Source organism: Anabrus simplex, chromosome 8, assembly GCF_040414725.1.
Source record: "Anabrus simplex isolate iqAnaSimp1 chromosome 8, ASM4041472v1, whole genome shotgun sequence".
Taxonomy (NCBI): domain Eukaryota; kingdom Metazoa; phylum Arthropoda; class Insecta; order Orthoptera; family Tettigoniidae; genus Anabrus; species Anabrus simplex.
Window position 1 is genome coordinate 196,227,976 of NC_090272.1, and position 27,176 is coordinate 196,255,151.

Genomic DNA, 27,176 nt, shown 5'->3' on the forward strand with positions numbered 1-27,176 from the left:
TGTGAAATCTTTATTCTTTATTCTTTATTTTTCCTCCAGATCTACAGTATTTCTACCTTATTGATCCATTAATGGAGAAAAAATAATAGTGCCCAACCTAGACAAGCATTATCTAAGATACACATAGAACAGATTCTCATAAAATAACTAAAATAGCATTAAATGAATTACTGCCAATTGGCCCACGGGCATCTCCCTCTTGGAGAACCGATAGCCATGTTAGTGCAACAATTTAAATGAACATAAGGCAAGGAGGCAAAAATAACAAAGGCAAATGACAAAATAAAATGAACTAAGGCAGAACGGCACATCGACCTCTTGTTACAAGGCCATTCATACGGGGGACAAAGTCCTCCTTCACCTCGTCTGATTGACACAACAAGACCTTACATTCCACACCTACCTCTCCTCACTGAATCTACTATCACTTGCTGCCCAGTCATGACGTTACATTACTGCTGGGTTGTGACCTTCATTACCTTCCTGTTTCCACTTGGTGCTTATAATCACATTTCACCACTACGTAAGATTAAACTTAATCACTATGCCATCTCCCTTCTGTATACAATACTCCTTACAAATGTAATTTGCATCTATTACCCGATCACATCAATCAAGACTATACTGAACCATTTGGTGCACTATACTTTTCCAATAACCATAATAATCAACCTCCACTTCCACTCCAATTACCATACCCATCCTTTAAGCATCATTTCATATCTACAGCCACCACGTTTACATACTGATCCACCATTACTTTCTAAAAGCAAATACCCTTAAATTATCATTAGCTTGCTAATCCACACTTGCCATTTATACATATGCAACTGTACACACTTATATTATGTGCCCTCTGCTTTTCCAATAACCATAATAATCACACTCCACTTCCACTCAAAATACCATTTCAATTTTATTTATTTTTTTTTTTTTTTTATTTTTTTTTTTTAATGCAACATTTCGTATCAACAACCTCCACCTTTATATACCAGTCCACCATTAACTTGCTAAAAGTATATTCTCTTAAAATATCATTTGATTGCTAATAAACAACTTGCCCTTCAAACATATACAACCATAATCACTTATTAATTTCAACCCTTCACTTCACTCACTATATACCACCAATTCAAACTCTTATTCCACCACTTTTTCACCATCCTTTTTCCTCATAAATGCATATTACTTCCTCGCATCACTCCAGTTACATCCACCCACTACTTTCTACACATACATTAAAGTTATTTGAACCTCCTGGGCCACTCTCACACTTGGTAAAAATAAAATTAAAAAAAAAGACACAATACCGACACACTCATGACTGCCATCTAAACGTCATTCCTCTCCCATTCTCCATTTATCGTGCCTCTCATAAATAATCACTTTCACCCACCTTCAGCACTTAACAACCGTACTCCACTCACCTTCCAACTATATCCTTTTCACCTTTCCTTAAATATCATCATTCTTTACCCTCTACCGACACCAACTCTTAATCGTCCTCCACATTCAATTTTATCACCTCCTCTTACTCCTCCAATAATTACCATACCATCTCTATAATTTAATCACTCTTATCTCAACTACACCACCAAATCTCTCTCTTTCAAATGGCAATACATTTCCACCATAAATTTACTTCCTCTTATACAACTAACATGAACACTCTACCACTTAGCATAATCACTCTCACATATCACCAAATCAACCCCTTATGAATAACAATCCAATTACACCAATCCAAACTCCACATTAAATTACAATTCAATAGCTTCCTCTCTCTTAGCTCACATACAATCAATACACACATTTTAGCACCTCCTCGTATCAACTTTCATTATTACCAAGCTTGCTTACTAATAATGTTTGTCTTTTTACTTGGCAAAAAAAAACCAACACATTCTTCACCACCCAGGCCCTAAGATACAGACGCATATGATCTAAAACTACTTAACTATCTTTCCTTATAATACCACCATGATTACAACCACTATTTCCTTACTTACTTACTTACTTACTTACTTACTTCTTGTGACTCTACCCTCTTCATTTTCCTTCATCCCCAACATGTCCCGTAAGCTCCTGCTTCTCCTGTGGCTCAAAAACAGCTCTATTCTCTGCCTGGTTTCCACTGCTCTTACCTCTTCACTCTGCAATCCATTTCCTCACTGCAATCGCCTCTCCGACTTTCTTCTTCACTGTCTATGTCCGTACCGGTATTCCTAAACCTTCCTATTTTCACCCCGTTATCTACTGCACTTTCACACTTTCACCATGCACATCTCCCTGCCTTACCTTGCTTAACTTCCTACTCCCCTTGATTGTTTCCTTATCACCGTGTCCATCTTCTCCAAGGCTGCTGACCATAACTTGCCTTTCTTCCACTCTCTTCCCCATTTCTTCTTCTCTCTTCATATTCCCTTCTAAATCCCATAGTTTTGTCACTGGCCAAAACCTAGTCCACTGGCCACTGGATACCACTAGATGTTGCCCCTTAATATAAGCTCTTAGCCCTTGAAGTCTGGGCTGGACTAAATGTTTTTTTAGGGTATTTATATTCCGCATCCCTTCTCTTCCCATGTCTCTTTTGATCCAGATTTTCGTGCTCCGTAGATTATCTGCGCCTCTTATCACTATTTCCGCCATCAGGGTTGAAAACAACTTCACTTTTATCAGCCTGTTGTCCCGTGCTTTGTCTATCCTTTCTACATCATCCATATCAACTTCACTGAAGTTGATTTTCATCCTTTTCTGGATGAGTTCCACAACACTTTGTCCTCTCCTTTTTCGTCTGGCACTCCATATATAAATAAGCATTTCTTCCTTCGTTCTTGGCAACTGCCTTCTATTTCAGCTTTTAGCTTCACCACCTCTTCCTCCATGTCCCTTATTTTCTCCTTAAGTGACGCAATTTCTTGTTGATTCCTACTTTGGTCCTTGTTTCATCAGTTTTTCCCTGTATCCATCGCCTCATATTCTCAAATTCATTCACTTGTTCCTTCATCATATTTTTAATTTGTTCAAATGGGCATAGTTCTTCCACCACCTCCCTAACCACCCTCCTTATTATCTCCACATCTTCCCAGCTCATGTTGTCATTGGGAGTTGGTCCGGAGTTTACTTCCACATACCCTATGACTAGCAGTACCATAATCACCGTTGTCACCACTATCATCTCACCCTTCAATCTTGATTCCACATCACCACCTTCACTACTGGCTGTTTCCTTCTTCCCTCGCCCCTGTCAACTTCCGATAACTGCCCGATATTGATCTACACCAATCATCCTTCTCTTCACTCCCGTTTTCCTTCTTCCATACACCGCTCGCACTCCACTCCCGCTTTACCGGCACACCCGACTCAGCACATCTACACCTGCTGACTGTCTAGGTAAGACTGACAGTGGTGTGAAATCAGGATGGGTTTTACAGTATCCGTGATTAGCACCACTATATGCGGAACACCAGGGGCTTACATTGCCTGTAATTAGTACCATTATGTGAGAAACACCATGGGTATGGGCGTTGCCTGTGATTAGTACTACTATATGAGTGACACCGTGGGTCTGCATTGCCTATGATTAGTACCCACTATGTGAGCAACACCACAGGATAGTACGAATCCCTGTGATTAGTACACTTATTTGAGGAACACCATACAGTAGGTTTGCGTTGCCTGTACGTAGCACCACAATGTGAGAAACACCATAGGTCTGCATTATATGTGCGTATTACATTACCTGTGAGTACTACCATAATGTGTGGAATACCGCAAGTATCGCAACGTGACAAATACCATGGTTCTACTTTACTAGCAATAAGCATCATTATGAGGGGCTGTTGACTTGGATTTTGGACCCATTTAGACAACAACCATCATCGATTCAGTTTTGTGCCTTAGAAGCAGTCCCTTGGTCAGTAATACTATTGTTTTATGCTATTTTCTGGGAATGTGGGTCATTGCAGGTCAGATCCACTGATTGTTTTAAATTCATATCCATCTATTCATTCTTCATCATCATGTAACGGATTCTGGTCAGTGGATGATTTTGGACATTTAAAATGTCATTATATTTTGTCTCATTTCATACCATTTGAGGCCGACGACCTAGATAGGCCCCTTTAAACAAGAAGCATCATCATCAAATACGTCAGCCTCGTACTGGTAGATTTATCAACATGTTAAAAATCTCCTGTGGAACAAAACTGTGGCACCTTGGCATCTCAAAATAAACCAACGACATTATTATTAGACAGCAAGATGAAACCAGTTCCACTGTTTTTCTGTAGCTTTAAGGTCAACAACTTCTCCCAATCCCATCCTAAGAACAGTCCCATTTATTTACAGCCACATCTCATATTTTTATTTTATTAATAGCGTATCCACAAAGACGCACACAAGATGCTGTCAGTTGGTACAATACGTTTATTTACATATTCACAAATTAATATACACATAACCTTAATCACCGTATCACAATAAAATACTTCACTTCAAGAATATCAACAAAGCTGCCATCTTTAAACAGTTGACAACTGACACCGAATACCACCAAGGTTACACTTTGAAGCACAGTTGAAAACAGATGACTACCGATCAATTCAACATGGAGACTGCCTAATTGGTATGTCAGCCACGTGCTACTAAACAATAACCCTCGTCCAACAACTACCAATGACTAACTTCAGTACCTCAACAGTAACTGACTTTACCCCAGCAAGACCCAGTTCTATCGTCGAATTATTGACAAGAGTCACAAAGCCGCGAGTATTGTGGCCTGACAACCTATTGGTTTTGAGAGCCTTGTCGTAGTAGTGATTTCCCCTGCTTTAATGATTGATTGGAGATTTGGGTCAGGGTATGGTTGTATGGTTGTAGTCAGTAGTTGGCCAGAGTGTGGCCTGGTGCTTATTAAGCATCTAAAGAGTGGTGCTGTGAGAGCTAAACAATAGTGCGGTTGTGAGTCTGCCCATCCAGTGGGTGACCACGCCCGATGTTGCTTCCCTGTCTTAACAGCTTTGTGTCTGTTCCAGTGCTTTAATAGAAGAAGAAGGCTTAGGTGTTAGTAGTGAGGTGAAGGCTTGCAAGGCGACTTGGCGGGAGAGGGGCTGGTTAGGACTTGGTTTAATATAGGGTAGTTGCGAATGCGGCTGGCCTGTTCTGGGTAGTGAGGAGGCTTAGTAGTATGAGGAGTAGGTTGTTGGGATCTTGGGGTAGGTTGGGTGGGGGTGGTATTGAAGGTGCTGGGTTCAAAGGGAGGTGGGGGGGGGACGTTGACGTGTAGGAGGGATGGGGGATGGTTGTTTATGTAGGTAACCTGGCGCTGCTGACGGTAATGCCTCCTGATAGCCTTTTTGAGGTAAGGGCAGCCAGGATGCGAAGCCGCGTGGTTGCCTTGGCAGTTTGCGCACTTCAGCTGGTCCCTTGGCACCTTACAACCAGAGTGATGGTGAGGGCCACCACATCTGTTGCAGCGGGTGGATTCTGAGCAGTTTGCTGCAGAGTGATAGAGTTTGAGGCATTTGTAGCATTGCGTGACCAGGGTGGGGCGCGTGGATGAGTGGGTCCAGTTTCTGTGTTAGTTGTGTGAGTGGGTTGTGTCTTTGATTTAGGGGTAGGGTTTTTACACCTCCACCTAGTCTGTGTGTATGTGTCGTGTGTTGTCGGAGCTTGGGCTTTTTTCGGAGTTAGTTCAGGCTCGATCCTTACTTCTGGTTGGGTGGGCTGATAGGGGGTGGAGGGGGTGGGGGGAGTGGGACCACCAAGATCATCCCTTTATATATATCTGGCCAGATTTCCAGAAAGGTATGTTACAAAAGAAACTACCTTCTTGAATGTTCCAGAGTGTCCAATACATAGAAATAGTGTACCGAATATTCTCAGTCATTCCAGTGTGTATACCATTCTGGAAGTTACAAAGTGTTTCACAATTATGGATTACAATGTATGTATACAGGTAAGAATAAACTACATAATATTAATTTACAGGTATTTACATTAATGGACCTGTTAGCAATGTCTATGTACAACACATAACCTCACATAAAATACGATCATTCGACTATGTAAATAATAGTAATACTAAATGGATGTAACACTACCTAGCTATACATACAAGAAATAATAATTATTATAATCATAAAATAATAATAATAATAATAATAATAATAATAATAATAATAATAATAATAATAATAATAATAATAATAATAATAATAATAATAATAATAATAATAATAATAATAATAATAATAATAATAATAATAATAATAATAATAATAATAATAACATAATTATAATAATAATATAATAACATTATTATTATTATTATTATTATTATTATTATTATTATTATTATTATTATTATTATTATTATTATTATTATTATTATTATTATTATTATTATTAGTATTATTATCATCATCAATATTCTAGCTTGATCTCTACGTTAGTTACCCATGGGTGAGAGAATATTGTTTTCAAGTTATACCTGTTATTGCACTTGCGTCATTAAGAAGGAAGCCTGTGTATTTTTATTCTTTGTTTAATAATGTGTTTTTTCACAGGTATGTTATAATAAATTTATATTTAACTTGTGTGTTCATACGGGCGAGATTTTCACGCATGTTTATAGGCAGCTGCACTTCCCCATACTGTTCACGTCCCTTGCTTGAAGGTTGTAGTTTATCTAGAGTCCACTATAATGCAGCATTTATTGGGAAGTTCAAACTGAAAGGATAAAAAGTGTAGTTTCTCCTAGCCATGATCTCTATCGAAGCACTCAATGTGCCGGGTGTGGAGGATGCGCTGTCGGCTGTGTTACTGTACAAACACGTTCTCAGTTCGGCTCAATGAGTGATATCTTGGATATTTTATCAGGAGAAGTGGGTTCAGAAATAGATGACAGTGATGAAGACTCTGCTTACAAACCAGGTAACATATCAAGAGATAGTTCAGGCAAGAATTTTATTTGTTACATCACTTTCAAATGCAAGTTTTTAGCTGCATTATTTTACTCTGTATACAAACAATAGAAATCCTTCACCTCTCCAGAAATTTGGGCCTATTTTTTTTTGTTTAGACGAAGGGATACAGGCTGATGATTCACCTGTATCATGAAAAGAAGGTAGACAGTGGTGCAAGGAGTGCAAGGTTGGACTGTGTATTATCGGCTAACTTTATCTTGGTGCATTTGTGTACGGGGGTGAGGAGTAAGGAGGGAGCTGTCCCGGTTCCAGTAGTACTACCAACTGAATGAAAATAAAATCGGAATTGAATAGAGAAAATGATCGATTGATATAAAGTTTCTAAACCGTTATTATCTTAAGCCAATAACTGTGTCACATACACATTATATAACATTATATAACATTTCTCTATGCGAATCTTGTTCTTAGCATGAATTCTATAGTTTGGCTTTGCTGTGTAAACAACAGCAGTACTAGTACGTAAAGTGTACGCCAGATGTCGCACAACGATGCTTAAGTGATTCATAGTTTGTGTTTCAAAGGTTGCCAGTACGAATCTCGAAGATTGCCGAGGTTGACCGATTCAGCACTAGGGTGTAAATGCACCAAGATAAAGTGTGCCGATAGTACATAGCCCAATGTTTTCATGGTTACTGTACCAAAACAAACTATCCCTAAACAGGTACATTTTGTATTTCAAATGTAATTATTCATTTTACTGTCTGAGCAGGCTTATTGGTGTAACTTGAATGTAAAAGTTTCTTGTGCTTTTTCAAATGTTTTTCATAAGACTAGTATAATTAAATTACGGTACTTTAGATATGTACTTCTTGATTAACATCTTCAATTTGGATGGCTGACACTTTCGTATGATACAAAAATCAGGTATGTACTATGTTTCCCTGTTGTGTTACAATGTATTTAAATTCAGGAGAAAGATCCAGTTTACAGCCAGGACCCACGTTAAAATATGGTAGTGCTGAAAGTGTTAAGTTATGTTTTACAGTTATATTTTTTTAAATAGTAAAATATCACAAACCAAGCTATCTTTTCCAAAGTAGCCAGCTTAATGATTTATTCAATGTGGCATCACTCCCAGAATTCAACACAACCAACTAACAAACAATAAAAACTCCTAGATAATATATTTGCTATTAGGCCAATCTTCAGACACGGAACAGCTACAGAACTGCTGTGTTTCAGGAGAAATGGAAGAAAATGCTGAAACTTACAAGAAAGTCTTCCTAGAAGAGTGGAGGCTCTGACAGCAGTGAAGGGCAGACTTACTGCATACGGACACCATAGCAACTCTAGTTAAGCCAGTATCTATGGATGTAAGGTCATTAACCCTTTCTCTACTTTATTTCTGGACATTGCTATCTGCAGATTTTAGCCTGCTTATTTTAGCCTGTGAAGAAGACTTGCCGTAGAGTTGAAAAATTGCTCATAACATTAATATTAAACACATTTAACAAAAATTTTCAGCTATCTTTATATATAAACATTCATCCTGCATATATTTGTGATTGTAAAACTCTAGAAGTAGTCGGTCGATTGACTTGATATTTTGACACAATGTTGCATTCGAAAACGGGCGTTTTTAGGAAACAGTTCGAACAAAATTGGATGGGTAGTTTTTTATGATGGGTAATTTTATGGAATTTTTAATTACAAAGCCACACCAGGATTGGATCGACCTTGATGGACAGATTGTTGCTAGGTGACGACGACTTACACTATATCATTGTAGCCCAGTAAGGATTGCTGTATATAGGAGGATGGGAACACATCGCTATGTTTTATGAATGATCCTTCTTGCTAGGAGGTTCATGTAACTAGGCAACTCATTGCCTGTTATTTGGAAATAGGAATCCAACATGCCGTGATCGAGACATACTTTCATGTAACTAATCAACTCTTAACCTGTTATTGTAAATGTGAATAAATATGAATAAATATGAATAAGCAAGGAAATGAAGTCTTAAAGGAAGTAGATGAATATTGTTACTTGGGTAGTAAAATAACTAACGATGGCAGAAGTAAGGAGGACATAAAATGCAGACTAGCACAAGCAAGGAAGAGCTTTCTTAAGAAAAGAAATTTGCTCACTTCAAACATTGATATCGGAATTAGAAAGATGTTTTTGAAGACGTTCGTGTGGAGCGTGGCATTGTATGGAAGTGAAACATGGACAATAACTGGCTCAGAAAGAAAGAGAATAGAAGCTTTTGAAATGTGGTGTTACAGAACAATGCTGAAGGTGAGATGGATAGATCGAATCATGAATGAAGAGATACTGAATCGAATTGGTGAGAGGAGATCAATTTGGCTAAATTTGATGAGAAGAAGAGTTAGAATGATAGGACACATCTTAAGACACCCAGGACTTGTTCAGTTGGTTTTTGAAGGAAGTGTAGGGGGTAAGAACGGTAGGGGTAGGCCAAGGTAGGAATATGACAAGCAGATTAGAGCAGACGTAGGATGCAATAGTTACGTAGAAATGAAAAGGTTAGCACAGGATAGGGTGGCATGGAGGGCTGCATCAAACCAGTCTATGGACTGATGACTCAAACAACAACAAGCATGTCCTGCGCTCACAAAACTCTAAAAGTAGTTGATCGTGGTCTATGTTTTCACCAGCCATAGTACGAGTTTTATGGGTTGAATCGAGAAGAAGTGCAGCACAATTGTCTCAACAATGCCCAGAACACTTAGATCAACAGCTAAGATGTATGCAACTGCAATATCTGACTGATCTAGCTTCATATCCTTAAGTAATACTAAAGATTCTTAGTCATAGTACAGCAGCCTTTAGTCTTAAGTCATAGTACGACATTCGTTAATCATCTGTAATCATGTCAATCAATACTGATCTGCATTTAGGGCAGTCGCCCAGGTGGCACATTCCCTATCTGTTGCTTTCCTAGCCTTTTCCGAAAGGATTTCAAAGAAATTGGAAATTTATTGAACATCTCCCTTGGTAAGTTATTCCAATCCCTAACTCCCCTTCCTATAAATGAATATTTGCCCCAGTTTGTCCTCTTGAATTCCAACTTTATCTTCATATTGTGATCTTTCCTACTTTTATAAACGCCATTCAAACTTATTCGTCTACTAATGTCATTCCACGCCATCTCTCCGCTGACAGCTCGGAACATACCACTTAGATCAAAAATATCGGTACCCTTTATTTACAATCCCATTTATGTGATTACCCCAATGAAGATCTTTCCTTATATTAACACCTAGATACTTAAAATGATCCTAAAAAGGAACTTTCACCCCATCAACGCAGTAATTAAAACTGAGAGGACTTTTCCTATTTGTGAAACTCACAACCTGACTTTTAATCCCGTTTATCAACATACCATTGCCTGCTGTCCATCTCACAATATTTTCGAGGTCACGTTGCAGTTGCTCACAATCTTGTAACTTATTTATCACTCTATAGAGAATAACATCATCCGCAAAAAGCCTTACCTCCGATTCCACTCCTTTACTCATATCATTTATACACTGACTGACAGAGCAAATGCAACACCAAGAAGGAGTGGTTCGAAAGGGATGAAAGTTGGGGAAAAAACAGAGACGGCACGGATGAATAATTGATGTTTATTTCAAACCTATATGCAGGTTACACAATGCGCACGGCATTGACTCAGTAGGATGCAGGACCAGCGCGAGCGGCGATGCACTCAGAAGCACGTCGAGGTACAGAGTCAATAAGAGTGCGGATGGTGTCCTGAGGGATGGTTCTCCATTCTCTGTCAACCATTTGCCACAGTTGGTCGTCCGTACGAGGTTGGGGCAGAGTTTACAAACGGCGTCCAATGAGATCCCACACGTGTTCGATTGGTGAGAGATCCGGAGAGTACGCTGGCCACGGAAGCATCTGTACACCTCGTAGAGCCTGTTGGGAGATGCGAGCAGTGTGTGGGCGGGCATTATCCTGCTGAAACAGAGCATTGGGCAGCCCCTGAAGGTACGGGAGTGCCACCGGCCGCAGCACATGCTGCACGTAGCGGTGGGCATTTAACGTGCCTTGAATACGCACTAGAGGTGACATGGAATCATACGCAATAGCGCCCCAAACCATGATGCCGCGTTGTCTAGCGGTAGGGCGCTCCACAGTTACTGCCGGATTTGACCTTTCTCCACGCCGACGCCACACTCGTCTGCGGTGACTATCACTGACAGAACAGAAGCGTGACTCATCGGAGAACACGACGTTCCGCCATTCCCTCATCCAAGTCGCTCTAGCCCGGCACCATGCCAGGAGTGCACGTCTATGCTGTGGAGTCAATGGTAGCCTTCTGAGCGGACGCCGGGAATGCAGGCCTCCTTCAACCAATCGACGGGAAATTGTTCTGGTCGATATTGGAACAGCCAGGGTGTCTTGAACATGCTGAAGAATGGCGGTTGACGTGGCGTGCGGGGCTGCCACCGCTTGGCGGCGGATGCGCCGATCCTCGGGTGCTGCCGTCACTCGGGCTGCGCCTGGACCCCTCGCACGTGGCACATGTCCCTGGGCCAACCATCTTCGCCACAGGCGCTGCACCGTGGACACATCCCTATGGGTATCGGCTGCGATTTGACGAAGCGACCAACCTGCCCTTCTCAGCCCGATCACCATACCCCTCGTAAAGTCGTCTGTCTGCTGGAAATGCCTCCGTTGACGGCGGCCTGGCATTCTTAGCTATACACGTGTCCTGTGGCACACGACAACACGTTCTACAATGACTGTCGGCTGAGAAATCACGGTACGAAGTGGGCCATTCGCCAACGCCGTGTCCCATTTATCGTTCGCTACGTGCGCAGCACAGCGGCGCATTTCACATCATGAGCATACCTCAGTGACGTCAGTCTACCCTGCAATTGGCATAAAGTTCTGACCACTCCTTCTTGGTGTTGCATTTGCTCTGTCAGTCAGTGTATATATAAGAAAACATAAAGGTCCGATAACACTGCCCTGAGGAACTCCCCTCTCAACTATCACAGGGTCAGATAAAACTTCACCTACTCTAACTCTCTGAGATCTATTTTCTAGAAATATAGCAACCCATTCAGTCACTCTTTTGTCTAGTCCAATTGCACTCATTTTTGCCAGTAGTCTCCCATGATCCACCCTATCAAATGCTTTAGACAGGTCAGATAGGAAATTCTTAGATTTAATTTAGACAGGTCAATCGCGATACAGTCCATTTGACCTCCAGAATCCAAGATATCTGCTATATCTTGCTGGAATCCTACAAGTTGAGCTTCAGTGGAATAATCTTTCCTAAAACCGAATTGCCTTCTATCGAACCAGTTATTAATTTCACAAACATGTCTAATATAATCAGAAAGAATGCCTTCCCAAAGCTTACATACAATGCATGTCAAACTTACTGGCCTGTAATTTTCAGCTTTATGTCTATCACCCTTTCCTTTATACACAGGGGCTACTATAGCAACTCTCCATTCATCTGGTATAGCTCCTCCGACCAAACAATAATCAAATAAGTACTTCAGATATGGTACTATATCCCAACCCATTGTCTTTAGTATATCCCCAGAAATCTGATCAATTCCAGCCGCTTTTCTAGTTTTCAACTTTTGTATCTTATTGTAAATGTCATTGTTATCATATGTAAATTTTATTACTTCTTTGGCCTTAGTCTCCTCTTCTATCTCGACATTATCCTTGAAACCAACAATCTTTACATACTGCTGACTGAATACTTCTGCCTTTTGAAGATCTTCACATACACACTCCCCTTGTTCATTAATTATTCCTGGAATGTCCTTCTTGGAACCTGTTTCTGCCTTAAAATACCTATACATACCCTTCCATTTTTCACTAAAATTTGTATGACTGCCAATTATGCTTGCCATCATGTTATCCTTAGCTGCCTTCTTTGCTAGATTCAATTTTCTAGTAAGTTCCTTCAATTACTCCTTACTTCCACAGCCATTTCTAACTCTATTTCTTTCCAGTCTGCACCTCCGTCTTAGTCTCTTTATTTCTCTATTATAATAAGGTGGGTCCTTACCATTCCTTACCACCCTTGAAGGTACAAACCTGTTTTCGCATTCCTCAACAATTTCTTTAAACCCATCCCAGAGTCTGTTTACATTTTTATTTACTGTTTTCCACCGATCATAATTACTTTTTAGAAACTGCCTCATGCCTGCTTTATCAGCCATATGGTACTACCTAACAGTCCTACTTTTAAGACCTTCCTTTCTATGACATTTATTTTTAACTACCACAAAAACAGCTTCATGATCACTAATACCATCTATTACTTCAGTTTCCCTATAGAGTTCATCTGGTTTTATCAGCACCACATCCAGGATATTTTTCCCTCTGGTTGGTTCCATCACTTTCTGAATCAGCTGTCCTTCCCATATTAACTTATTTGCCATTTGTTGGTCATGCTTCCTGTCGTTCGCATTTCCTTCCCAATTTACATCTGGCAAATTCAGATCTCCCGCTACAATCACATTTCTTTCCATGTCGTTTCCGACATAGCTGACTATCCTATCAAATAATTCTGAATCCGCGTCAGTGCTACCCTTTCCCGATCTGTACACTCCAAATATATCAAGTTGCCTATTATCTTTAGAAATGAGCCTTACACCTAGAATTTCATGTGTCTCATCTTTAACTTTTTCGTAGCTTACAAATTCTTCTTTCACCAAAATGAACACTCCCCCTCCCACCATTCCTATCCTATCTCTATGATACACACTCCAGTGCCGTGAGAAAATTTCTGCATCCATTATATCATTTCTCAGCCATGATTCAACTCCTATTACAATATCTGGTAAATATATATCTATTAAATTACTTAATTCTATTCCTTTCTTTACAATACTTCTACAGTTCAACACTAACAATTTTATGTCATCCCTACTTGATTTCCAGTTCTCTGTTCCCTTATCACCGCTCCCTAGGCCATCCCGTTTCCCTGAATGTACCTCCCTATTACCCTTCTAAACAAATTTCCTAACTTATATGTACCACTGCGGTTTAAATGAAGGCCATCTGAGCGCAGATCTCTATCTCCTACCCACCCATTAGGATCTAGAAATTTCACTCCCAGTTTCCCACATACCCACTCCATAGTCTCATTTAAATCCCCAATCACCCTCCAGTCAGTATCCCTCCTACACAGTATTCCACTAATAACAATCTCTGCTTTCTTAAACTTCACCCGTGCTGCATTTACCAGATCCCACACATCTCCAACTATGTTGGTACTTATATCAGCTTGCCTTACGTTGTTGGTACCAACATGAAACACTACCACCTTCTCCTTCCCCTCCTCCCTCTCTTCTACTTTCCTCAACATCTGCCTCAACCTAATTCCTGGATAACATTCTACCCTGGTTCCTTTTCCTCCACACACTTTCCCCACGTGTCTAACGATGGAATCCCCCATGACCAGAGCCTCAACCCTCCCCACCTCATCTGATCCCCTCCCCTCCTGGCCAGCCCTATCTTCTCTCACTGCTGCAGAAGCTACTTCCTCCTCCCTTTTCTCCTTCCCATGACCCTGTTCCACCTGTCTTTTCCTATCCTCTACTCTACATTTCCCTTTCCTACCTTTTCCCTTCCTCCTACTTCCACGCATCTCAGCAACAGTTCCCTGTCCCTCATCTTCCCTCTGTTGTTCTACCTGGAGTGACTCGTACCGATTTCGCACAGACACCTGTCCTGAATTCTGATCCTGAATAGAGCCCTTAGCCTGCAATCTCCTTCCCCTTAGAACATTAGACCACCTGTCTTCTACAATTCCTCCCTTTCCTTCCCCTCCCTCTTGTACACCTACTGTAACCTGTACATTGTTTGAGGGAGTCCTATCTTCCTTCCTGTCTTCTGTGAGAATCCAAATTATCTCCCTCAAACTTTCCAACTCCTCCCTCATACCCCTCAATGCCTCACCACACCCACAATAAGTACACTCGTGCTCGTTAGCCATTCTTTACGGGGGGGAAAAATTAAATTAAAAAAATAAAATAACTTATTTGCAAAAAATAAATGAACGAAGGGATATATTGTCTGGGACAGTACACAACAATAAGGTAATTAATATACGACTACACTACAATACTACTTAGTCGTGCTCTATTTTTTTTTATTCTACAACCCCTAACAGGATAAAAACTGCTGTTAATTACTGAATATCGAAAGTAATACACAAGAACTACACAATTCCAAACTGCAATTAAGCCTATCCTAATTACAACAGTATTTTAGTAAGAGTTTCTATGGATACCTCTACTACACCAGTACTACACAAATATTTTACAATAATAAAATAAGCACACTCAATTCTAATAGGATATTACTCGTATACTACTGTACAGTACACTACAGTAATTTTTAAACTACTTTCAGACGTATCCTAATTACGATACCGGTACCGTACCGTATGTCACTACTAAGCACAACAGAAATGAAATTTGCAAGAACTACTGTACTCAAAGATTACCAACGAAGCTAAATGCTTAGACAAATTATTATTAGTATTACGGTCTAATAGATACACACGAATATAGCAGGCAAGATACGGCACTATCTAAATGTACTGTATCTATACTACAATGTATCTATTACTACACTACACTACACTGAGTTTGGTTAAATGCTTAAGTATCAAAAGGTTTGCCGTACACGAAGAAAAACACGAATATAACTGGCAAGATACTATTTAATTTTATTATACCTCATCTTCACTACAATTCTACTGAAATGTGGTTATGTGATTATTACAGCTGGTGGATTATTATTATTTTCCCTACTCCACGGGACGGAGAAAAAAAAGTGCCCTTAATTAGGCCTGCTGAAAAATACGAGGTTGTCTACAATAATTTCTCAAATATTTCTATCAAAACTACTACTACTACTACTCCAAGGACTTGAACTGCAATTACTGGGATATATGAACTTTATTATTATTAGCTAACCGCTCATAAATACTGAAAGATCGAGGGAGCGAAATATAAATTACGGATACTAACTACCTACTGAGAAGTACAAATGAATGGAATACAAGGTCAGCTGATTTTTATTTATATTTACTTGACTACACTACACCCTTTGTTCACGACTGTAGCCAACAATGCAATATTTGAATATGAGGAGCGACAATAATCAATAACAATACGACTGTTAACTATTACCGTGTAATCTCTTTAACTTCTTTTTAAATGGAAGTTTACAGGCGTATCGTGTTTTTTAATGTAGTAAATTATTACCTTCGCGATAGTTTGAACGGATATCTATACGAAATACCGGAGAAGTTGCTGCAGAAGTTACGGTACTATTCCTTATGATAATCTGCCTTTGTAAGTACAACCAACGAACCTACAGATATTTACAAATATTTTTAAAGTTAATAGTATTACCTAAAGTATCTCCTAAACCTAAATTCGAAACAAGGTACACCTAGCTAGCCTACTTAACCTAGAAAACGTAATTTACTGAAGACCAACTGAATTACTTGTTACAAAATTTAAATAAATATCACTACTCCCAATTTCTACCAACAAGCACTAAACACCACTATATAAACAGCACTAAATGAATCAGATATACACAAAATTAAGCTATTTCAATAGGTAATGGCTCGCCCATATTCGAACATAGACCGCCGTTCTCGACACGCAATCGCAGAATATCAATGGATATCAAATCACACTGATCAAGAATGTTTAGACGGCAATGAACGTGTCAAGAGTCAGAAATTCTCAAAGGCGAGCAGAAGAATCGGCAGTTCAGTGGGAAGAAAGACTTGAAATCTTGCGAGTTAAATTGAGAAGTGCAGTACAATCATCTCAACAATGCCAAGAACAATTAGATCAACAGTGAAGACGTATGCAGTTGCAAATATTGAGCTTCATATCACCAAATTTCTTTTTTTCATATGAACCGGATATTCAATATGATACCTCATGTAAATTCGTTCAAATTGGAAAAACGGACAAAGTCTGTCCGCACTGCAAAGAAATTAAATTTAAAGGAGAAACCCCGGGAATGTGCTGAGCGAGCAAAAGAGTGAAGCTACCTGAACTTGAATAGCCAAAAGAACCACTGAAAAGTTTATTAAAAGGAATTATTAATGATTCAAAACATTTCCTTAAAACATAAATAACAAATCCTGTTTTCAGATGATGTCATTCAGCGCTAACGTTATACCAGAGCATTTTATGCTGACATTTAAAATTCAGGGACAAATTTACCACAGATCATTTGTCTTTGTTTCCTTTTCCCAGTAATAATCATAAATCTCTCCAATCTATTTCATCGGACATCAAAATGTCGAATTGAATGCATGCTGCCAAATCTCTACTGGAATCAGGAGGCATATTGTTAATTCATTGCAAAAATGTTACATAACAACAATAATTTAATTTTTATGTTCAAAACTGCAATTGATCTCATGTTTGCTAGAATACATTTATTTACTTACCCATTCATTTCATATCAGACTGAGCCACAGCGAAGCGTGGCCGGGTTTAGCTAGTATTCCATATAAGTTAATAATATCTCAGACATACTCTCACACATCTGGCATCCCCAAATAAATTTTTATTTCATCAGGTATTGTATTTCCCACTTGAGTCTGTTTATACTATGTATAGAGGTTAGTGTAATTTGCGATGTATTCATTCACACAGTTTCTTGCCAGTTATCATAAATTCAAAATATGCCAGTTCTGTAGAACTAGGGGGTAGATTGTGAATGGGACCTTAATCTCTGGTGAAAGTACCGAGCAGGGAAAATGGCAGAAGTGAATGAACATTTAGTTGTATTCTACCATCACTGCCAGCATTTCTAGGATGATGATTTACAGCATCCACATCACTATCAACTGTTACATAAATGATCATTCATACTTATTTCACAAAGAAAATCACTATCATAAAGCTTTCTGAAACATTAAAATCACTTTTATACAGTACAAATCTACTTCAACACTGGCTTCTGAAAGAGCATATACATGTTTACGAACAGAACAACAGAATGTGACAGTTATTAAATAAACATTTATTATTTCCTCTTAGGTTTTTAAATATTGTCCTACGCTTGCCTGACATATTAGCAAGAGTTTACAGTTAGTAGTAACTATTTACCCATCCAAGAGATGGCAGGAGTTAGCTAGAAAATTCAGTGATGCTTTTGGACACTAAGACAGGGATCATGACCTACACTGCTAGGCGCAATCAGGTGCTTAGAGAATTAAAGTGTTAATGGCAATGCAGTGTACGTACATTCTGATCTGGGCTATGTCCAACTAATTATTTTTTTTTTTTTTTTTTTTGCTAGTTGCTTTACGTTGCACCGACACAGATAGGTCTTATGGCGACGATGGGACAGGAAAGGGCTAGGAGTGGGAAGGAAGCGGCCATGGCCTTAATTAAGGTACAGCCCCAGCATTTGCCTGGTGTGAAAATGGGAAACCACGGAAAACCATTTTCAGGGCTGCCGACAGTGGGGTTCGAACCTACTATCTCCCGAATACTGGATACTGGCCGCACTTAAGCGACTGCAGCTATCGAGCTCGGTGTCCAACTAAATAAAAGAAATAAATTTCATTATGATAGGTCCATATTGATCTGTGAATACAATAGTATTTAAATAATATATTATTCAGGTCCACCTTTTCAATACAAATTGTACAATGTTTAAATTACATATACGTTTAGGGACTAGTTTCGACCTAACAGTAGCTCATCATCAGCCTAAAGCAAATTAAACACAAATGCATCGAAGAAATTAAACAATGTAAAGACACAAAGGTCTTAAAAATGTACATACACGTAAGATATTAAGATAAGAATTCGAGAGATGCGCTGCACTACCTTAAAAAATAACTCTATGATAGAGATTCATAAAAAATCCAGTGCGCCGTACAACATTTAAAAAGTTGTTTAAGAAAGAGATCCTTAAATTGCTGGTCAAGGATATCTATATAGGCTGGCTCTTTAAAGATTCTGCTTTCCATTCAAAGATCAACTGAGCTGAAGTCATGCTGTCTTCTCAGGATGTTCATAAATTCGGTACACATGGATGCAAAGCATGATGTTAGAAAGTCTCTTCAGTTTTTAGAATCTTGAAGGATGATGATTGTTGCGCGTGGAGGCTTAATACATAATAGTAAATAAAGGTGGTCGGATTTCGCAGTTCAATGCGGACCGTACAGTTGACATTGAATAAATGAGAGCTAAAATAGAAGAATACAGAAGATTGCCTAAGTGAAATACTGTAAATAGAATGAAAAATCAGACCTTGACTATTTGATTTTGTGTTTCTGAACATGTGAATGAGCAGATCAAATAGAATATTCGGTTTTTCGGAAATGTCATTAAGATTGTAATTTGGATTAAAATATTGGTCTAAATGTATAAACAGTTCTCTGCTATATTAAGGAGGGGTCCTTTATTCATAATTTTGAGGATTTCCATATCATGGATTTTTTATGAATCTCTATCATAGAGCTATTTTTTAACATAGTGCAGCACATCTCTCAAATTCTTATCTTAATATCTTACGTGGTATGTACATTTTTAAGACCTTTGTGTCTTTACATTGTTTAATTTCTTCAACACATTTGTGTTTAATTTGCTTTAGGCTGATGATGACCTACTGTTAGGTCGAAACTAGTCCCTAATTGTACATGTAATTTAAACATTGTACAATTTGTATTGAACAGGTGGACCTGAATAATATATTATTTAAATACTATTATGTCCAGCTACCAAGCAGAAAGGGCTATACTGTACCAGTGATTGAGAATATCATAGTAAGGAGAGTTCTTCATGACAGCCAGAGCTTTGTAGTGTTGAGATCCCACCACTGTGGACAAGGTCAGCTGGCATGCCTCCTCGCTACTCATCTGGGTGGCTGTGAAGTGTTGCACTGGTTGTCGGGTGGCCATCGTAATGGAGCGTTCCTTTTGTAAGTGAGCAAAGAGCTGATCTAGACTGTGAAGTTGATGGGGCTCCTTCCGTAACTCTGTTGAATACAATACTTGAGCAACTGGATCATCGGAGGCCTGAACAGGTGAACAGAAAGAACATCAGTTGATATATATTATGTTGAATTTTGCACAAATATTGTTTATGCCAATAGGATAAGTTGTAACATCAGTTGATTCAGGGAATTAAATTCTTCTGATCATTCAGTAAAACATTTCCCAAGAGAGTCAGAACAGTAGGTTATTAAATCATTGTTGTAATGAAATGAAATGTCGTATGGCTTTTAGCGCCGGGATATCCCAGGACGGGTTCGGCTCGCCAGGTGCAGGTCTTTCTATTTGATGCTTGTAGGCGACCTGTGCGTCGTGATGAGGATGAAATGATGATGAAGACAGCACATACACCCAGCCCCCGTGCCACTGGAATTAACCAATTAAGGTTAAAATCCCTGACCCGGCCGGGAATTGAACCTGGGACCCTCTGAACTGAAGGCCAGTACGCTGACCATTCAGCCAATGAGTCGGACATTGTTGTAATAATTATTATTCATGGAAAAGAATTGTACTGTACAGAAATAAAGGTTATGTTTAATAATATGTTGAAAATGCATTTAATGGCTATAGATTAGATTAAATGTAAATTAATCCTCATCATTTTGGATTTGTATTCTATAATACATAAAATAAAAACAGCAGTAGCTAATTTGTAGCAGGGAGAATACCATACTCACAAACAAGCTGAAGTACAAAGCATACAAGTTTATATAAGACGTAAAAATATTACCTGGGTATTAAACAATAATGAACTAAATTCATATTTATAACAATGAAACTAATGTGTGCAGTTAATTTAAATTATACAATAATAATTTTGTTGTAAAAATTCTGTAGTAATTCACACTCAAGTTAAAATGAGAAGAAAAAAATAATAACAGTAACACAATAATAAGCAAATACTGCAACAGTGATACATTAATTTAAACTATGCAATAAATTTTTTGTTATAAACATTCTTTCTGGTTAATGATTTTATTTGTGCTTAGTATTTTATCATCATATTGTACAACGCTGGACCAGTGGGACGTAAAAGAGATAACATTTTAAAAATAATTAAATATGATGGTCATCATTGCATTGTTCCTGTACAGTTATGTAATGGCAATTAGTCTTCTAAATGTTCTTGTCTTCCCTGTCGACAGAACACAGGAATGGATGTATTTTGAGCTCACACTAATGCACCTCAACATGGTACATATTTTCTTACAGTGGGAGCCATATCTTTTCATTTTTAACTCACTTAATTTATAACTATTAGGTTCTATTTTAAATAAGTTGCTTCTATTTCAGGTATTTTTTAAAATTTAATTTATTCATAAGTTAGTTTTGACAGACTGAAGAACCTAACATAATTTTTTAAAGGTAAATGTGACACAATCACTTTGCTGAAAGAAACATATTTTTCTTCAAAAAGTACGGTAGCAAAGTTGTGGTTGTGACAGTTTGGTTGCATTTTTTTTTATGATGTGTGCTGTGAGTGTTTCCATATATGGCCTACTTCAAGTAAATTCTCAATCATTTACAAACTGTACTCAAATTTAATCCTCAGAATTTCTGGGTCACACTGTACCACACGTGTCAAATTTTCTGGGACTTGCAAAGGCGCAGACTTTGAGAAGTGTCCAAGGACAGGATAACCAGCATCAAATTAAAGTTTAAATTCCATTGGCTTAAATAATCAACAAGTAACTCCTGTGCTGTTGTTGGTCATTAACTTTGCTGTGCTGTTTTCTGTTTCACCATGTAGTCAGACTACCTTCGGGAATCATGTTGCAGGGTAGATTCATTCTGCCTGTGGGATCGTGTAGAGTGGACATGTTGTCCGGGAACCCTGTGCTCCGTGGGGAGCTCTGGCTTTTCTTGGAGTAAGCAAATCTTAAACTTCTTAATGTAACTTGATTTTAAATCTTAATTTGTCACAGGAGTTTACCTGTTGATTTTGCTAACGTGAACCAAAACAAATCCACAATGATGTAAAGGTGTTTTACATCCATCCTCACAAGGCAAGCTCTTCTAACTGTTTCTGAACCTTAAAATTAAATTGTTCACTAAGTTTGACCTCAGTAATTCTGCTTTATTTCAAATTGTTTCCTATGACCTGTATTTTTCTTTAGTGAAGGTATCGCTTCACATTTTCAACTTGTAATCGATTAAGTATCTTTTCCTTAAATATCGACCCACTCTGAGCAGTGGACTAATTCACTTTTCACAACTTAACTTCAGTTTTACTTGATGTCTATAGTATTTAAAATTACTTTCCTTCAAGACTAGTAATGGTAAGATTGTCGTAACACTGTAGCTCAATTCTGTATTGTTTCACTTTTCTATTTTCATGTCTATGCTAGAGTGTTCTATTTTCATGTGTTTTGTGATTTTAATAATAAGTAGATTAACTAAATTATTCTTTATTTGAAGTTTTTCCACCAAAGTTTATGTTCCATCACCTTGTAGGGTCCATTCCACTTTCCATTTCCTGCCTTTTTAGTTGTTGTGTATTTTACCTTGTTTAACATTGATTTTAAGCAGGTGTGTATTATCAGGATTTCACTGTAAAAGAAAAGTTGAACTGAAGAATGATGTAATGGATATCACATCCACAAACCTCAAAGAACTCCTTGAGTTGTCCATCCCAGTAGGCTGAGAATGAGGCGTGCATGTGCCAGACGTCAGTGAGCTGCAGGTGAGTGTCACGTCCTTGGAGTGCAAGCAGAGAGGTGACACCTGCAGCAAAACCTGTGTACACCAGATACATGGACAAGTAGCCCACCATGAAGACTGACCGGCAAGAAGCTCCTTGGGGCTGGTTGCTGCTGCCTGACAAACAGTACAAACTCATATTTACTCACACTATTTTTATAGATAAGTAGATCTCCACTGAACGTTCCCTAGTTGTAATTTTAAGTAATGGAACAGAACAAACAAGTGATTAATTTGATAATATATATATGGTGAATCACCTAAAACTTGCACCCCAAATATTTCTGAAATGGAAGGTGCTAGTGATGTACTGTTTTCATAGAAATGAAGTGTACCCAAGCGCTCATAACTGTAGCCCATACACAGATGTTAATGATTATTAGAATGTGTACTTATTTTAGAAAAAAAATTTCAAATGGAACAATGTCTATTGATATTAACAAAATAAAACTAAAGTAAATCAGAATGTTAAGTGTTTTTTCTGGATTCTTGTACAAGTAGATCACAAACTATCATAGTTTGAAAATTGTAAAGTTGTAATTTTAAGTAATGGAACAGAACAAACAAGTGATTAATTGATAATATATATATGGTGAATCACCTAAAACTTGCACCCCAATACCGACAATTGTCTCCTCCATGTGTCAGCAGTAATTTAAGTAAAAAAAAAGTGATTAAACAAATTCTTTGGATTCTGAATAAAAAGAAAGAGAATTGGACTTCAATGGTTGTGTTCAAAATTACTACCACCAGCTTCAGTACAAGCTTCCAATCTGCCATGTAAAGACTGATGCAAATATTCTAGCATTTCATCAGAAATGTCAGTGCAGGCAGCAATAATACATCAATTCATATAATCTCATATAGTTGGTATGTTTTTGTAATCAATGCATTTTAGCTTTCCCCAGAGAAAAAAATCTAAATGGGTCAAATCATGTGAATGGGCCGGCCCTCTTCATCCAGTCCAATGATTTGGAAACAGACAAGCTGTATTACGTCATCCACTATGCACTGTACATCCATCAGGCTGATACCACATGTTCCTAGTCTGCAGTGGAATGTCTTCTAACATCTGTAGAAGTTGGCCTTGAGATACTTTTGAGAATCCAGTGTTCCTTCTATGAAAAAATGTGCCTATGAGCTGATAGTTCACTATTCCACACCACACATTTAAACTTCATGGATGCTAATGTTCCACTTGATGAAGCCAATGGAGATTATTTCCGTAAAAGTAGACCAAGTTTCGTAGGTTTACTTGGCCGTGATGTGTAAATGTTGCTTCATCACTAAACAAGATCCATGATACATCTGATTTATCTTGACTTAATGCCCATGTACAAATGTTAACATGATTCTCAAGATTATTTCCATGAAGCCTTTGATGGAGAGAGACATGATATGGATAGAACTTTTGACAGTGACGAACACCTAGTACACTTGCCTGACTCATGCCACTTTCTCGTGTGAGTGAATGGGAAGTATAGATGTTGATTCCCATACGGAACCTGAAATATTTGTCTCGAATGAGTAAATTTATAATACCAATATAAATGGTCCATTATTGGACATTATAAATTTTCTAGCGAACTCACTCCCGGCCGCCAGCACCTCGCCCCAGTGTGCCAAGTTGGACTCATCAGTTGGCAAATAGCACACCCACCAAGATGCATGGCTAGTGCATACCGTGGAGGCTTCTTCTTCTTCTTCTTCTTCTTCTTCTTCTTCTTCTTCTTCTTCTTCTTCTTCTTCTTCTTCTTCTTCTTCTTCTGCTCAAAGTTATTTCATTCCCACCGGAGAAGGTTGGAGGGCCAACAGCTAAACGAGTAGCTCTTAGGTCAAGTGTAGAGGGAAAAATATGAAAAGAATGTAAGTTTAGAGTAAGTATGTGTCGTACATATGTATAAGAGAAATGTTGGGTTTTGGCACAGAGGCCGCCGAGGCCAATCAAGGAAGCACCCCAAAGGAAACCCGCACGACACCCGCCATAGTCAACCCCCGCTAGACCCCGTTTATTGAAGCATTCATATACATATATAAGAAAGATATACATATACATGAAATGAAACACAAGGCAAACAAAAATAATGTCTCTGAAACGTATAGAGTCTTTGATCAAATGCACAGATAAGAATGTATGTACAACAGTGACAAGAACACTAAACAAAGAATGGAATCAAGATATTTGGGTTAATTTATTGTCTGTCTTGAGGTAATCATATACATAACAACAAGAGCACAAGGAACTAAACACTTATTGCCGTATGTTCTTCACGCAGTTTGAAATAAGTAGAAAAGCATTGGAATAATAAACAGACGAAAAGAAAGACATTGAACTACAATTAGTAATCAATTGATTTCTGGAAAAATAGTGAAAAGAAACAGAAGTCCTTCTTGACGGGTTGTAACACAAACACGAAGATAATTGAAAATAAATAAAAGCATCTTGTTATACGAGGACGGTTTGAAAAGTTCTCGGAATCACTGCTAGATGTCAGTGCTAGAGCAACGAGGTTCCCGCACAATAATCACACATCCTTTGTGAGTGCACACGTGGCGCGTCAGTGCTCTACCTGCAGGAGTGTGGTAGTGACGACTCTTTGTTGTTGTTGTTCCCATGTAGTGATTTGTGACAATGGAAAAAACTGAGATTCGAGCAGTGATTAAAGGTATGAAAGCAAAGGAAATTCATGCCGACTTTCAGAACATACTGGGGGACTCTGCTCCTTCATTTTCAACTGTTGCCAAGTGGACCAGTGAGTTTAAATTTGGTCGGGAGAGCTTGGATGATGATCCGCGTAGTGGACGGCCAAAAAAGTGTTACGACCCCAGAATTGATCGCAAAAGTGCATAAAATGGTCATGGAGGATCATCGACTGAAAGTGCGGGAGATTGCTGAAGCTGTAGGGATGTCTTCTGAATGGGTATATATATTTTAACTGAAGAATTGGGTATGAAAAAATTATCTGCAAGATGGGTGCTGCGGCACTTGACATTGGACAATAAACGCACCAGATTGGAAATGTCCAATGTCAGTGCAACCAACAAGATTTTTTGCACTGGTTTGGGTCCACTACTATACCCCAGAGACAAAACAGCAGTGAAAGCAGTGGAAACATGCTGATTCACCACCAGCAAAGAAAGCAAAGGCAGTGTGTTCGGCCGGAAAGGTCATGGCCCCAGTTTTCTGGGATGCAAAAGGCATTCTGCTGATAGATTATCTTCCTACTGGCCAAACAATTACGGGGCAATACTATGCAAACCTCCTAGACCAACTCCAGGAAAAGATATGCAAAACAAGGCCTGGTTTGGCAAGGAAAAATGTCATCTTTCATCAGGACAACGCTCCGCCGCACACAAGTGTTATTGCCATGGCAAAACTTCATGAACTGGGGTACGAATTGTTGCCACATCCACCTTATTCACCTGATTTGGCACCATCAAACTTATGTCTATTCCCCAAGCAGAAATTTTTACTCGGTGGATGGAGATTTTCTACAAGGGAAGAACTGACAGCCGAATTGGAGAGGTATTTTGCAGGCCTGGAGGAATCTCATTTTCGAGATGGGATCAAGACATTGAAACATTGCTGGACCAAATGCATTACTCTACAGGGAGACTATGTTGAAAAATGAAAGCAGTTCCACCAAGGTAAGATACTTAATTCTAGTATATTCCAAGAACTTTTCAAACCACCTACGTATTCCTTAGCACCGAGCGGAACAAATAAAAACAAAACGATTAGTTATTTTACTGTGAAAATAAGGTACCGTGGAGGCCACTGCATAGGCTACTTGAAGCCACCAGCAGTGCCAATGCACTACGAGAGACTTTGTCTCATTACTAAAAATTGATGCCTGCCTGGCCATCAGATGATATAGATGTTGATTCCCATAGCGAACCTGAAATATTTATCCCGAATGAGTAAATTTACAATACCAATATAAATGGTCTGTTGTTGGACATTATAAATTTTCCAGCTAACTCACTCCCAGCCACCAGCGCCTCACCCCAGTGTGCCAAGCTGGCCAGCCAGGCATCAATTTTTAGTAATGAGACAAAGTCTCTCATAGTGCATTGGCACTGTCAGCGGCTACAAGTAGCCTATGCAGTGGCCTCCATGGTATGCATTAGCCATGCGTCTTGGTGGGTGTGCTATTTGCCAACTGATGAGCCCAACTCGGCACACTGGAGGGAGGCGCTGGTGGCCAGGAGTGAGTTAGCTGGAAAATTTATAATGTCCAATAACGAACCATTTATATTGGTATTATGAATGGGAAGTAACGTGCAGATCTACAGCAACAGCAGCTAGAACATTAGTATCACCCTCTTCTCCAGTCACTTATTTGTTTCTGTTACGTTTTCTAGGTGTTACACTTCCAGTTTCACGTAATTGATTGAAAAGGTTCACAAATGATTATTGACATGGGTGACATCTATTAGGATATCGTTCCGCACCCAGAGCACAAGAACAAACAACATTCTT

At 38.8% G+C, this 27,176-nt stretch overlaps 1 protein-coding gene across 1 annotated transcript in view; it reads right to left on the reverse strand.

Moving 5' to 3' along the window:
• The window catches only part of LOC136879404 (probable glutamate receptor), a 117,385-nt gene that overhangs the window by 19,580 nt on the left and 70,629 nt on the right, over window positions 1-27,176 (reverse strand). Inside the window, exons 8-9 of the mRNA XM_068228890.1 lie at window positions 22,599-22,810; window positions 19,746-20,017 (exon numbers count right to left, since the gene is read on the reverse strand). Of these exons, the coding sequence (XP_068084991.1) occupies window positions 19,746-20,017; window positions 22,599-22,810 (484 nt within the window). The remainder of the gene's footprint in view (window positions 1-19,745; window positions 20,018-22,598; window positions 22,811-27,176) is intronic.